This window comes from Lolium rigidum, chromosome 2 (genome assembly GCF_022539505.1).
Source record: "Lolium rigidum isolate FL_2022 chromosome 2, APGP_CSIRO_Lrig_0.1, whole genome shotgun sequence".
NCBI lineage: Eukaryota > Viridiplantae > Streptophyta > Magnoliopsida > Poales > Poaceae > Lolium > Lolium rigidum.
This window is the reverse complement of record NC_061509.1, coordinates 183,146,904-183,161,608: the sequence shown is the minus strand read 5'-3', so window position 1 is coordinate 183,161,608 and position 14,705 is coordinate 183,146,904. Positions and strand designations below refer to the sequence as shown.

The window sequence follows — 14,705 nt, the reverse complement described above, 5'->3', positions numbered from 1 at the left end:
AATTTGGATCACAATACAACATAGCCCACCAGCACCGACGGATTGGGTTCTAGGGAATCGGACATCGTCAAACACCAAATTTGTCAGGCCGCTGACATGTTTATGAGAGGATCGTGCGTAGGGAGTACTTAGGCGCGGGTCTTGCGCATCCCCTCTTCGGAGCTCGTCATCTGAGTCAGAGCTGATTTCCCTTACACGAGGAGCCACATGTTTGGCATTGGCTGGCCTGAGCCTCGTGGTGCCACTTCATCTTTTCGGAGCTCGTCATCTGAGTCAGAGTTGTTGTAGTTGTAGTTTCTGTTCTCGGTCCTGCCTCGGACCTGCAGTGCTTCTGTCTTAGATGACGAACCCTCTGCCTGCACCATAGATTTCATCTTTTCCCTCTGCTGGAGGGCCTCATAAACTTCGGCAAGGGTTAGTTCATCACGACTGTATAACAAGGTGTCTCGAAAATTCGCAAAAGAATTAGGCAACGAGACTAACGAGTATAAGAGCTAGATCCTCATCATCATATTTTACCTCCATGGATAGCAAATCGAAACGATCTCTTTAAAGATCGATAGGTGATTCATCATTGACGCACCTTCTTGCAGCTTGTGCGAGAACAACTTCATCTTCACGTGCATCTTCATGGTTAGATCTTTGGACATGCGAGATCGATTCCGAGTTTCAACCACGAGCGCCGCTACGGATTTCTCAGCCAGCACTTCACGCAAGATATTGTTGGATAGATGAAGCTGAATTAATGAAAAAGCCTTACGGTCTTTCCTCTTTTCATCGTCGGTTCAGGTCTTGGCATCTTTCTTGCCAAAACCATCAAGAGCTTCATCCAGATCAGAAGATTGGGTAAGTATCGCCCTCATCTTCACTTGCCACAGAGAAAATCTCGTGGTGTAATCCAGCTGCGGTAGATCGAACTTCAAGGAAGACATGTCGCAAAACCCTAGATGAAATACGGGCTCTGATACCACTTGTTATAAAAGCGACAAGCAAATAACGAAGAACGAAACAAGAACACACGCAGGGGACACAAGATTTAACGTGGAAAACCCCTTCCAACACAGAAGGGGAAAAAACCACGGGCGCCGACCCAGCAAAACTTCACTATATCGGGAGGTGTTTACAAACGCAGTGGGTTATCTTATAATCTGATAAACCCTAGCCGGCGGCTTACAAGATGTATATATAGGTGGTGCCAACGATCCGTACCGGGCCTCGCTCCGCTCGTCAGAAGTTAGCCTCCCTTTAGTATATGAATTTGGATCACAATACAACATAGCCCACCAGCACCGACGGATTGGGTTCTAGGGAATCGGACATCGTCAAACACCAAATTTGCCAGGCCGCTGACATGTTTATGAGAGGATCGTGCGTAGGGAGTACTTAGGCGCGGGTCTTGCGCATCCCCTCTTCGGAGCTCGTCATCTGAGTCAGAGCTGATTTCCCTTACACGAGGAGCCACCTGTTTGGCATTGGCTGGCCTGAGCCTCGTGGTGCCACTTCATCTTTTCGGAGCTCGTCATCTGAGTCGAGTTGTTGTAGTTGTAGTTTCTGTTCTCGGTCCTGCCTCGGACCTGCAGGTGCTTCTGCCTTAGATGACGAACCCTCTGCTCGCACCATAGATTTCATCTTTTTCCTCTCGCTGGAGGGCCTCATAAACTTCGGCAAGGGTTAGTTCATCACGATCGTATAACAAGGTGTCTCGAAAATTCGCAAAAGAATTAGGCAACGAGACTAACGAGTATAAGAGCTAGATCCTCATCATCATATTTTACCTCCATGGATAGCAAATCAGAAACGATCTCTTTAAAGATCGATAGGTGATTCATCATTGACGCACCTTCTTGCAGCTTGTGCGAGAACAACTTCATCTTCACGTGCATCTTATTGGTTAGATCTTTGGACATGCGGATCGATTCCAGTTTCAACCACAGCGCCGCTGCGATTTCTCAGCCAGCACTTCCTGCAAGATATTGTTGGATAGATGAAGCTGAATTAATGAAAAAGCCTTACGGTCTTTCCTCTTTTCATCGTCGGTCCAGGTCTTGGCATCTTTCTTGCCAAAACCATCAAGAGCTTCATCCAGATCAGAAGATTGGGTAAGGATCGCCCTCATCTTCACTTGCCACAGAGAAAATCTCGTGGTATAATCCAGTTGCGGTAGATCGAACTTCAAGGAAGACATGTCGCAAAACCCTAGATTGAAACACGGGCTCTGATACCACTTGTTATAAAAGCGACAAGCAAATAACGAAGAACGAAACAAGAACACACGCAGGGGACACAAGATTTAACGTGGAAAACCCCTTTCAACACAGAAGGGGAAAAAACCACGGGCGCCAGCCAGCAAAACTTCACTATATCGGGAGGTGTTTACAAACGCCGTGGGTTATCTTATAATCTGATAAACCCTAGCCGGCGGCTTACAAGATGTATATATAGGTGGTGCCAACGATCCATACCGGGCCTCGCTCCGCTCGTCAGAAGTTAGCCTCCCTTTAGTATATGAATTTGGATCACAATACAACATAGCCCACCAGCACCGACGGATTGGGTTCTAGGGAATCGGACATCGTCAAACACCAAATTTGTCAGGCCGCTGACATGTTTATGAGAGGATCGTGCGTAGGGAGTACTTAGGCGCGGGTCTTGCACATCCCCTCTTCGGAGCTCGTCATCTGAGTCAGAGCTGATTTCCCTTACACGAGGAGCCACCTGTTTGGCATTGGCTGGCCTGAGCCTCGTGGTGCCACTTCGGCAAGGTTTTCTTTGGTGGTCGCTTCTTCGGGGAAGTCGGAGTCGTTGCGGAGTGTAGAGTTATGACGATGACGCCTGTGAGCAACCTCGACGACGATCTTTGCTTCGGTGGTGTTTGTGCAGCTTCGATGGGTTGCCAAGGTGGATGTGTGTGCGCCCTTGCCTCCATGGACGGCCAGCATGGATGTTTGTACCGGGTTTTGGCCCATTTCCGTTAATAAATCGGCCACATATTCTTCTCTATTAACGAAAATAGCAAGTCTTGTCTCGTTTAAAAAAAAATTGCATGAGTGCATTATCTCAAAAATAGGTACTCCCTTTGTTAAAAAAAAGCTTCTAATTTTTTTTAAATACGAATGTATCTATAACTAAAATATATCTATATACATCTAACATTGTGAAGCTTTTTTAGGAACCGAGGGAGTACAAAAGGAAATGGGGTTGCCTATGACCTTGCTGCTCTTGCTAAGCGCTCAGGAGCGAGTATTTCCTGCCTGTCCCCGGTCCCTGTTTTTATTCATTTATCTTTGTAAACAAGACAATGTTCGTGTTACTGTTATGAATCAATGAACGTCATTACCCTTAAAAAAATGCCAAGCCACCAAAAAAAGAAAAAAAGAAAAGGTGATGTCATGAGTGTCAACAGCGAAACTTTACTGCAACATGAGCTTTTGTAGGGCATCTTCAAGGACCAACTTGCCCAGCAGTACTGGAGCTTGTGGATTAACTAACATCTCCAGCCGCGTCTCTCAAAGCGTCCCCAAACCGCGCCGGATTGAGTGTTTAGGGGACGTGTTTCGTTTGTGCCGTGTTTGGGGGACGTCGCTCCCCAGTCGCGTCCCCCAAACAAAATTTCGAAAATTTTAAACTTAACGAGATTCGATTAAGATTCGTCCAAACTTACATAGATTCGAACAAAATTTGACTAAATTTAAACTAAACCTAATCTAGAACCACTTGCGGTGGCCGGAGGCGTCGTAGTACTGCTGGAAGTTGTACATCTCGTCGGTGACGACCTCCTGCTTGACGCGCTCGTTGACGGGCTCGTCCTTCACCAATCCGCTTGGTCCTGCCTCGCCGTCGTCAGTGAGATCCACCAGCGGCTTGCCGGAGTCGCGGATGGACAAGGCGATCGCCGCGGCGAGGTCGCCCCTCCAGGCATCCTTGTCGTTCATGGACGCCAAGAACGCCGCCCGCAGACCTGGGCAGTCCTCGGGGTCGTCGCTGCTGGCGATGAGCCGCTGCTGCCGCTCGTACTCCGCCAGCAGCGCCGCCTGCGATGGTTCCTCTGGCTCCTCCTTCACCTCCGGCTTCGGGATGAGGAGGGCGCCGCCGGCTGCCGCTGCCGCCACGCCTCGTGTTGACAGGCGTCGCCGGCTCCTCCTTCACCTCCCGTTTAGGGACGGTGTAGGGCGCCGACCTGTACGACGAGGACGGTGTAGGGCGCCGACCTGTACGACGAGGACGGCGTCGATCGCGCCGGTCCTGAGGAAGAAGAGTGCGAGGAGGACGAGTACGTCCTCCTCCTCGGCTGCCATTGAGGAGACGGCGGCGGTGACGACGGCATCTCCAACCTTGGAGCGCCGTTGCGGATGCCGCGGATGACGTTCTCGAGGGTGCGCCCCGGAACGCCCCAGAACAGGGCGCGGCCGTCCTTGTTCCAGCTGTTGGGGCCGCCGACGAGCCCGTCGGTGTTGTGCATCTCAATGTCGTACTTCGCCTTGAAGTACGTCGTCCACCAGGCGTCGTTGTCGTTGGCCGCCCACGTCGGATCCAACCGCTCCTCGGCGGTGAGTTGAGCCCAACGGGCCTTGATGGAGTCCCTCCATTGGTCCGTGTGCGGCTTCGGCGACGGCGGAACGCCAATGCCGTTCACGGCCATCTTCCAGCCGCCGCTGCTTGGCAGCCGCATGTCCGGCGGGACTGGATACCGGGCGTTGTACAGCGCCCACGCCTCCGGCACGGTGAGGCTGCCGCGGCCGAAGCCGTTCACCGCGGCGATCTTGTGGGAGGACGAGCTCGACATTTTTGGAGCGGACCGGACAAGATCTGGGAGGGGGAAGGCGGCAGCGACGAGAAGGTTTGTGAGCGGTGAGAACTGCAGGGCGTCTTTAAACAGCGGCGGCAGCGGGTGGTTGCACGCAATAACGCCGGCGCGGACGCGCGGCCATGCACGACGAGACGCGTCCCTGCGTCGCCTGGGAAAACAGGGACGCCATTAACGTCGCTTGACCAAAGGTAGGCGACGGGGTTTTAGGCTTCCGAGCCGCTGACGCGTCGGGCCCGCGTCGCTTCGCCTCGCTTTTCGTTGTGTCCGGCGTGCCCGGTGCGTCCCCTGTGGGACGGGGACGGGCTCAGGGCGCCGGACACCGTATCGGGGCGCGCCGGACAGAAATGGGCTTTGGGAGACGCGACTGGAACGATTTTTTTGTCCGGCGCACCCCAAATCCCTTTGGGGGACGCTTTGGGGACGTGGCTGGAGATGCTCTCAGTACGAACTAGTCAGTAGTCACCGCTATTTTTGGAGTGAATATATGGAACTCAGATATCGTTTAACGCACGTTTGTTTCTTGCTGAGATTATTTTTATCAAGCTCTTGGTTTGGCTTGGTTTGGTTTGAACATTTGGCTCCGCCAAATTGGATGCCTCGTTTTGTGTTGGCTTCCTGATATGGTTGGTTGAATCCAACCGAACTGGAGAGATCTGTTGCATACATTTCCCGTCCTGACTACTTCGTGGGCTCGTGGCCATCCAAGCATGTCAAACCTAGCTGAATGAAAATTCTGCTTTTACTAAAACGCACTGGAACCTGAGAAATAGCAGCTATCTTTTTTTTATTGAAACGAGGCAAAAGATTTGTCATTTTCTTTAGTAAAAAGTACATAAATTAGTCAGTTTATTAGCGGGAAACCAGCCGAAAACCAAAACAAGTGCCCCGGCGACCGTCATGGAGCACAACCGCCGTGGGGACACAGAGCCACCCTGGCAATCCACACAAGATACACAGGCCACCGAAACGAGAACTCGTCGCGGCTGATCTTCAACGTCATCGTCATCACTCTTCAGCGACTCCGACTTCACCGAAATACCAACCACCAAGACCTCACCGAAGCGGCATCGTGGAGCTCAAGCTGGCCAAGGCTAAACAAGCGACTTCTCGTGAAGCAACAGGCAACTCTGACTCTGATGACGAGCTCTGAAGAGGATAAGCGCAAGACCTGCACCGGGGAAGATCATCGCTAGAGGGCCACCCTGCAGGTCATCTTACGCTGCTCAAATGAAGAATCTTGACAAACCATAGCAACTCCAACTCCACCGCAAGCGAAGCACAAGACGAAAAAGCTCGGACGTGCGGCGAATCCAAGGTCTTGACGCTACCAGACCGTCGCTCAACACCGCCATCGTTGCCACACAAGCCACCACACGGACCTCACACATCGCCGGCCACCCGCCACGATGTCGTACAAGTCCAGCCTCAGGAAAGCACGTTGGGGAAACAAAATCTTCAAGACGACGCCCCCAAGAGGGAAGCGACGTGGATGGACGCCGTTGTCCGGCCTGCGCAGCACGGCCTAGCCTTTCACCCGAAAACTATGCCCCGGGAGCGGAGGAGGTCGAGGGCTCCAAGACGGCTCCCAAGAGGATAGCGACATCCGCAGTTGCCGCGTCGTCAACTTTCGCTTGGAGCAGCCGAACCTCCGCACTCCCACGTTGTCGAATGGAGATGAGGGGGACCCACAACGTCGCCGGCCTGCTAACCACTGGCCCAAGCACCCCCGCGTGGCGATGACACCACACCACGCAAGACCACCAACCTCACCGCCGGCAGGAGCCGACAGGCCAGATCGAACCGAGCCCGCCACGGTCAGATCTGGCACCTTAGGAAGCCGCCGCGACGAAGCAACCACCAGCAATCGGCCGACCACCACCCACAGAGGAGGAAGAAGCAGGGGAGAGGGGCGCCACCCCGCCCACCCTCGCAGGACAGCAGCAGGGACCCGCCATCGACGCCGCCACATCTAGGAGGAGCCAGAGCTCCGCCCGCCGCCGCGCTTCTTTGGACCACCAAGGGTGCGGAGGGGGTCGCCGGGATAGGCTGCCGCCACGCCGGCCGAGCCGCCTCCCACCACCGCGGGCTCCTATCTTTGATAATAGAATGGACGAAAGGACCACTGGTTACTTGCAGGAAACAAACATGAGTAATGGATATGTCGGCACCTCTCTATTCTTCGTCCTGCTTTCTCTTGTGCTTCTCAACAAACTCGCCTTCTTCATGTTCAGGCATCAACGGGGAGCTAATGGCTAACAAAACCAGGGCCAGGCCGAAGCTTCACTACTCCCATGGATCACTAAACCGATAAACAAATCCGATGAATGTCTGGTTTTAGCCAAAATCTCATTGCTGTGCCACCTAGAGTAACTTCTCAGCTTCCCCCTCTCGTCATCTACACATCTAGTTACAGTTCAATCGTAACAAAAATGCTGAAACATAGTTAGTTTACAAAGTGTAGCTCCCAATGTGATTTACTGATCCTGAAGGTGTAGGTAGATCAGATCCCAATTGCCTTCATGCATACCACATGAAATCAAAAGTGTGATCAGGCCAGCATAGATAGGGCATTTCAGTACAAGCACACAAATGAGCTTTCTGCCATCCACGGCATTACACTACTAAATCTACTGCATGATCAACGAGGCCAAAGAATGGGAAGCTTCCTCTTACATTTTCTGCTTGGTAATAACAAATCTCTGTTTTCGTTTTTTCTCAACAATTAGCAGTCATGGTTATTCCCCAAGAGGGAAATTGGTAGAGTAGCGGGATTCACTCCCGATATACAAAACACTCAAAACCCCGTTTTGCCAGCAGCCAGTGCTCAACCTCCCATACAGACCAGTGCAGTCTTCTCTTCTTCCTGTGCAACTGGGATATCAATATATCCTAGTTCTAGATCATTACAATATTTCTAGGTAAATCCTTTCAGCAAAAAGTTAAACTAGAAATCACTAGAGGTAGGATATAAGTGGGAAGCCACTGCATCCCTAACAGGGGTATCTATTGAAGAAAAAAAAACTCAACAGGTAACTGAAAACGCAAGCCAAACAAAGTTAAACAATTTTCTATAATGATCAGTAACTTAGCTCAAAATTTCGATACAAAAGAATATCTCACTAATACTTCTGAGTGTAGAGTTCGGAAGAACAAAAAGAAAGGATTTCTATGTGTATCGTACTGGGGACTTGCTGTGGTATTTATATTTGTCTATCCAAAGTCGTTATGCCACTGCCAACCCCCACAAGGCCACACCTGGCCATGCGCCCCTCCAAAGAATCATGAAATGGAAAGGGAAAACACGTTCGTAACTTCTTTCTTTGCCTTTACAGTGTACAATAGTTTATTTCACTCACAGCACTACACAAAATCTGCTGTCCGACCGGCCATTGGTGACACCGCAAAAAAATAGAATGTCTTCTATCCTACCTGCAGAGACATAAAAAAAGGAGTTCAAAGGAGCTAGTGAGAATTCTTACAAAACCGGCAAATCGCCAAATCCACAAACTTAGCACTGGATTAGCGAGCTACAAAAAGAACCTAAGGAAGCTTAAGTTGCTTTTACAATTTCTTATCCTAAAAACAAAATCTAATTATGGAGACGGCATCAAAGCAAGTGCGGCCAATGGATTATTTTAATCTTCAAACTTACCTCCAAAACAATGGAAGCTTATGTTTGGATCATGCGACTCCTGTTTCATAACATTATTACTTTATGATCGGGATATCTGTCACATATTCTCCTCGAATTAATATCATCTTTTATCCTAGATATGCACAAGTTTGTAGGCATGGAGACATGTTTATTTTGTTCAGAACTTGGTTTGTAAGATACTCAAATATCAGAAGCATAAACATATGGGCAGAAAAAAATGGCATGTACTCTTTTCTACTCGCTAGAGCAAACAAGGAATGTAAAATTAGCAATGTTTATACAAATTTTGGCTAAAATAAGCCATGCATACCTTAAAAGTATACGTTCAGATTGGCAATAGTGGTTGCCTCTCATCAGTTCCAACCCGATGGCTAGCCTGAAATGACATGTGCAACTTAAAACTTAAGAGTCCAAAATTAAATGTTACTTCTATTGTTCTTTAAATAAGAGAGAATCTTACATCATCGGCAGCACCAGCAGTCATATTTACAAATGAAGATTCAGATGACCTGTGTGATATAATAAGCATCATATGAGTCAAGAAAAAACTTGGAAATCACTTTCCCATCATAATAGCTTCAATTCGTTCAGGTGCACATATCAAAGGTTAGGGAATCAAGGATTCAGTACAAAAAAGGCAGACAAACTGATTAAAATTCATACTACGATGATTTCAAAGGATCAAAACTTACCGATGATTCTGTGTAACTTCCAACTCCAATGGTTCACCTGGTTTATCGTCTTTGACTTTAGCTAGTGGTGAGAAAAACTGGGAACAAACAGCAGTTAAACAAATGTAAGAGGAAGAAGGTTTGCTCAATGAAATTAAGTTCAGAAATAGGTAAGGGTACCTGATGCATTGAAATAAATACTACTGATATGCCCAGGAGAAAGTTAATGGTCAAGGTATGTCCCAGAAAAACAGCAGAAGCTAGGCCAGTAAAAATGGTAGCAACAGTTGACGAATACTTCTTCAAAATTGTGTCTGCAGCGAAATTTCAATTAGTCATTTAATTTAATAATCAAGAATAATAGAAGAACATAGAGAATACAAAAATACCATTTAAACGAAAGAAAGACTGGAAGCTAGAACATTTACCTGCATACTTAAAGAAGAATGAAGAAAGAATGCCTTGTGCAGCATTGTTACATATGAGAAACATTGTAGCCCTTGAATGCCCTTGCAGGATATTAAAATTCTCTGGCCCTACAAGAAGATAGGGCATGATTACACCAGAAACCATGTGAAGCATTGTGACATGTCATAAAAAGATGACTTCAAGATGAGATAGAACATGGCTATCATTTTTGTTCTGGAATCTAACAATGTCGACTAAATAAAGATGCATACTCATATCTGGTCTCAAGGTTTAATGATCAATAATCATATATCAGATTCCATGTAGAGACAACCAGGAAGTCGCTCCTTCGCTATATCAGCTGAGACGAATAAGTGATACCCAACTCCTGTCCCTACAGGATTGCACTACTACGAAAGCACTAACATAGCATACAAATTCCCTGTCCATGTAACATTAAAGTATCAACCTAGCATAAACATATTGGCATTCACCAAAGGTTCATACCTTGGAATAAGGCCGTCCCAAGGATGCCAAGGAAATTGAATATCGCACCATATCCATACAGAAATAAATTCTGTGAATTATGTCAAAAGAGCATCGAATTAGAGAAACAATCACAGATGTGAAAATAAGAATGAGTCCTCTTAGAATACAGGTTTGGAAAACTAAAAGGAGCTACTAGATAGTTGAACAGAAGAATGAAAAAATGACAGTTACGGCTGTTACACAATCATAATTCATAAGTACCTGAAGATAAATACTGGTATCTTGGCTTTTCATGGCATACTCATTGTAGACAGAAGCCAGTGATGGAACAGTTACCTACAGAATTAACAGTTTCATCTGAATATACAGTAATTTAAGCTCACTGTCTGTTGAGAGCTTATAAAAAGGAGTGAAGGAATAGATAAAACAGTAAGGACCAGATGGTCTGGCAGCAACTTACAAAAATCACTGTATAGATGTATGCGATAGCAGTGATAGGAAGACCAAATGCTGTACTGCCCGCGGGTGAGGTCCGAAGTTGATTGATGCTGATCCCAATAAGCAATAGTGCAAGAGCTTCCCACTGCCAATATTTGAAACAAGAGTGGAGGAGATAAGTTATAAGGCTGACACTCAGACATTTCTTGACACTTTTGATGTACTTTTTCTCGTCAGACATTATGCTAAAATTTATGGAAATGTCAATATCACTTTTATTTCTCAGTCATTTGTACGAAATTTATGGTTTTGGCCAATAAATGGTTGATAGGACATGCCGATTCTAGGAAGGCACAGCTTGTAACCCTAGTCGGTATCCTGCTGACTTATTTGGAATGGACCACAAGTCCCAAAAGGAGGCTGAAGCGAAAACAGTAAGAAGATCAAAAGTTTTCCATTGCTAACTTTGTTGAGGGCATTTGGGATGAAAAATGCCTTCTAAATACACCATCCAGCCGGGTATATATGACTGATAGATTTCGTCTTCAGTCAAACTTAAGAGGAAAATATATCAATATCTACAATACCAAATCCATATCAGTAGATCTATCATGAAATATGTTTTCATAGTGTATTTGTTTTGTACCCTTTGGCAATGCCTTAAAATCTATGATATAATGGTTCTAAACAATTATTAATAAGCTTAGAGTACATTAATCCATGTAAATTAACACTCCTAATGTGATTGGGTAAGAGATCACATGAAAATTAGGCAGGTGAAGCCTAACCCAGTAATCAAGTTAAGTAATAGTAGTAGATGATTAGATACCTAAAAAGCATAAAATAATTTGGCAAACTCCATCCTCAAATCAAAACCAAAATGCATAAATAACTGCACACAATGTAAACCTCAACCTTACCTGAATTACAGAGAACCTCCTTTTCATTATAAATTTCAGAAGAACAGCTATGACCAGTACCTAGAGAAGTTTGGACCACAAATGTGTGATATATGTGCATACACACTAATAGCTAAAGCATGGCACTTGAGTATGACGAGAAAAGTGTACCTTTAGGTTGCTTAGCATTTTCACAGTTGAAGGATTGAAGTATAACTGCAATATCAGCAAAATATGTCAGGTGATAACTGTAGATCTCATAAGGCAATGCAAACAATAGTCATGGCAACTGCAAGACTCTGCCTCTAATCCAATGAAACTTACCTGCATAATAAATTTAAGGTAATTGTTGATGGCATATAGAAGTGCAGGGACAGCTAGGAGTACGTTATTACGGGCTGCCTACAAAAGAAATGATTGAATTATTAGATAACAAAACAATGTGAGAAAATAGTAATTTTTTATATGTGGGCATAGGAAAATTGGAAAAATAGTTTTTTTTTTGAAAAACAAGCAATAAGATAGTATAAAATAACAGAAGGGGATGTAAGCTGTGTCATCATGTGGCCAGATAAATCACCTGTATAAAGGTTGAACGTGACAGAAGTGGTTTTTCCCCAACCTTCTGTTTCCGAGACTGTCACATAGTACAACAACATTAAAGAGGTGAATAAGAAGTAAGAAATTTAGCATAATCTATAGAGAAGCTATCACAAAATAAATATGTTGCTGTACAGCTATTATGCACCATATAAAAACAGGCTGAGGAATACTGTACAAAAATTCCAAACAGCATATTGTGGTACATTTTGCTTCAGTGACTAAATAGGCAAAGAACTTTTGCTGCAAGCAAAACTACATGTTATGCAAGACATGCCAAAAGCAGGCAACATCCTGACAAGCACAACGTAATATTCAGAATTATCAAAAAACCTATTGTGTACAAACTGTGCTTGCATGTACCATCGATGCATGTGCACGAACAAAGCACAATGGAGCAAGAGCAAACCTGAATTATTAGCATCACCAGGGCAAAGATAACTTTTGCAACCTCCGTCAGAAAGTTAACACTGATGGGGCTGAACTGGAACTTCCCATCGACTTTTGACATGAAGACTAGGATGGGCTGCAGCCAAGAGGTAAAATAATGAGTGCACGGACGGACGTGATCATGAACACAGATCTCCAACTTACTTCTAACAGAAAGCTAATCATAAGAATGTAACCTGCTAGTATTACTTATTAGTTGTTACCAGAGATATAAGCAGACAATGGCTCAGACCATTTTACCAACACACGGTATAATGGATGGATTGAGCAGCTGATAACAGTAGTAGTTCGATAACTGTTAAACAGAGAGAAGTAGAACCGCACCTGGAGGCCGACAAGCATGCAGTCGCCGACGACGAGGAGGAATTTGAGCGCGCGGAACTTGGACGTAATCTTGTTGTGGTGCTTGTCGTAGGCCCTGGACACGCTCCGCGGGCTCGGCACCACCAGCCGGGACCGGCACGCCGTACATTCCATCACCCCGTTCCGCTGCATCTCGCCCGAGTCGAGAACGCCGCCAACTAGATGCCGGTCAGTACCGGCGGCGTCCGAGCCCGAGGGATCCCGGGAACATCAGTAGAGCCGCCGCACCGTTTCAGCCAATCAGCAGCGGTGCGTCGGAGAAGAGCGGATCTGAGGGGTACGGCTTGGCCACCGTACCTCGGAGAAGGCGGGGCGTGGTCGGTGGCGATCTTGCAGATCTGGGCCTGGCCACCGACGCGGTCGAAGAATCGGGCACGGCCTGGTTGGTTGTAGCTCCGGGACTCCGGCGAGTGTGGCGAGGTTGGATCCGGGAAGATGAGGTGAAGTGCGCCTGAGGTGCTCGCGCCGGGATCACGGGTTCCGGCAGGAGTAGAGGTGGGGAAGAAAGGTGTGAGGGCGAGAGAAGGGAGAAGACGCGGAAGCAAGGCGGGTGTTTCTGCGTATTTATATATTGCTCGTATCGCTGGGTTTTTTTCAGTGTTATTGAAGCTTTTTCTATTCTTGCTGAGCTCTAAAAAATGCAAGAGCAGGAAAAGCATGAATGAAAATTCCATGAAGAAATTCAATTGATTGATTTCCTTTGTTTATTGCCGGAATCAATTGAGGATCTCTTGATACCGTAACACATAGGCTTCCCATTCTTTCCAAAAATAAAATTAAATATTAAAACTAAAGAAAAAATCCTATATAATAAAATGCAGTTTAAATTAAGGATTTCTTGCAAAATCTGGTTTCCGTCCTTGAACTCAAATAAAACATGCCACATAGAATACCTACGGATCGAAATCCTCTGGAGATTTGGAAGTGTTTGATTCAAAGAGATGACAAGAAATTCACGACAATGGAAAACAAATTTTTGAAGGATTGAATGGCACCCTTCACAGAAAATAAACAAATAGTTCCATTTAAGTTCCAGCAAATGGCAGAGACTATGAATCAGGTCTTTGTCTCTTTGACATAAATATTTTGTTTTATGTAAACGTAAGTATATTATGAAAGTGTTTGTTCTCTTTGCAAAAAAAAATATTAATGGATAACCATAAACTTGAACATTGTGAAGGTACCTATGCAAGAGCTTGGGATTCCTAGGGGTGTGGGTGCCTAAAAATCCTTCTTATTTCCATTTATCTGAAGGCATTAGGCTGGGCTCTGGCGATGCGGAAGGCAACGCGGGCCGGGAACCCGCTACGTCGCCGGCGGCAACAGTCCAACTACGGATCAACGACGGCAGGTCATCTGAGCGTCCTCTCAGCGGGCGTTTCTGGGTGCTAGAGTCGTCGGACGATGAGGATGAAGATGAAGTCGCCAAAGAGGAGATCTCGCCGCTCAGTGATAGTGGTTCCATGCGTTATCTCTGTCGCACACCGGAGGCGGACGGTGACAGGGATCTCGTCGAACCCTCTCAGGAGTTGGCGAGGAGGATGATCAAGCGAATGCATCGACAACAACAATAGAGAAGAGCGGCCATGGGTTTCTTCGCGGCGGAAGGTACGTTGGCTTCCCCGACCTCGACGCCGTTGGGCAAATCTATTCTCAGAGGTAAACCGATGCAACTGCCCATCCTCGAGCCGTCTGTTTTTGAGGATGATGGCCAGGAGGGATGGACCGTCATGCGCCGGAGGCGTTGGTCGCCGGCGTTCGGCAAGAGGTCGTCTGATCCGATGATTACGGGGCATTCAAATTTACGTGGCATGGGCCCGACTCACATGCGGCCTCGTACAGACTCGGATGCTGGCCGAGGTGGCCCAGCCCCGATGATCTTTCGTAGGCCCGTGCTGGTGCGCTCGGATCGATCTATTGGGATC

At 46.8% G+C, this 14,705-nt stretch overlaps 1 protein-coding gene across 1 annotated transcript; it reads right to left on the bottom strand.

Annotated features, from left to right (window-relative positions):
* Positions 1-7,892: 7,892 nt before the first annotated feature.
* Positions 7,893-13,300, bottom strand: LOC124692684 (CMP-sialic acid transporter 5). Its single transcript, XM_047226105.1, has 15 exons — positions 12,742-13,300; positions 12,377-12,493; positions 11,948-12,004; positions 11,692-11,769; positions 11,539-11,583; positions 11,389-11,448; positions 10,491-10,613; positions 10,292-10,366; positions 10,049-10,118; positions 9,562-9,669; positions 9,314-9,447; positions 9,155-9,231; positions 8,923-8,971; positions 8,773-8,838; positions 7,893-8,236 (listed from the first exon to the last, which is right to left on the bottom strand). The coding sequence occupies exons 1-14, from the start codon at positions 12,910-12,912 to the stop codon at positions 8,788-8,790; spliced, it is 1,215 nt and encodes a 404-aa protein (XP_047082061.1). The 5' UTR covers positions 12,913-13,300; the 3' UTR covers positions 7,893-8,236; positions 8,773-8,787.
* Positions 13,301-14,705: the final 1,405 nt, after the last annotated feature.

Excerpts from the sequence above, each read along its gene's own strand:
- LOC124692684 (XM_047226105.1), bottom strand. The coding sequence starts at position 12,912 with ATGCAGCGGAACGGGGTGATGGAATGTACGGCGTGCCGGTCCCGGCTG. Across the intron at positions 12,494-12,741 it reads GCATGCTTGTCGGCCTCCAG|CCCATCCTAGTCTTCATGTC; the intron begins GTGCGGTTCTAC and ends TCTTGGCTGCAG. Across the intron at positions 9,670-10,048 it reads TGGGACGGCCTTATTCCAAG|GGCCAGAGAATTTTAATATC; the intron begins GTATGAACCTTT and ends ATCTTCTTGTAG.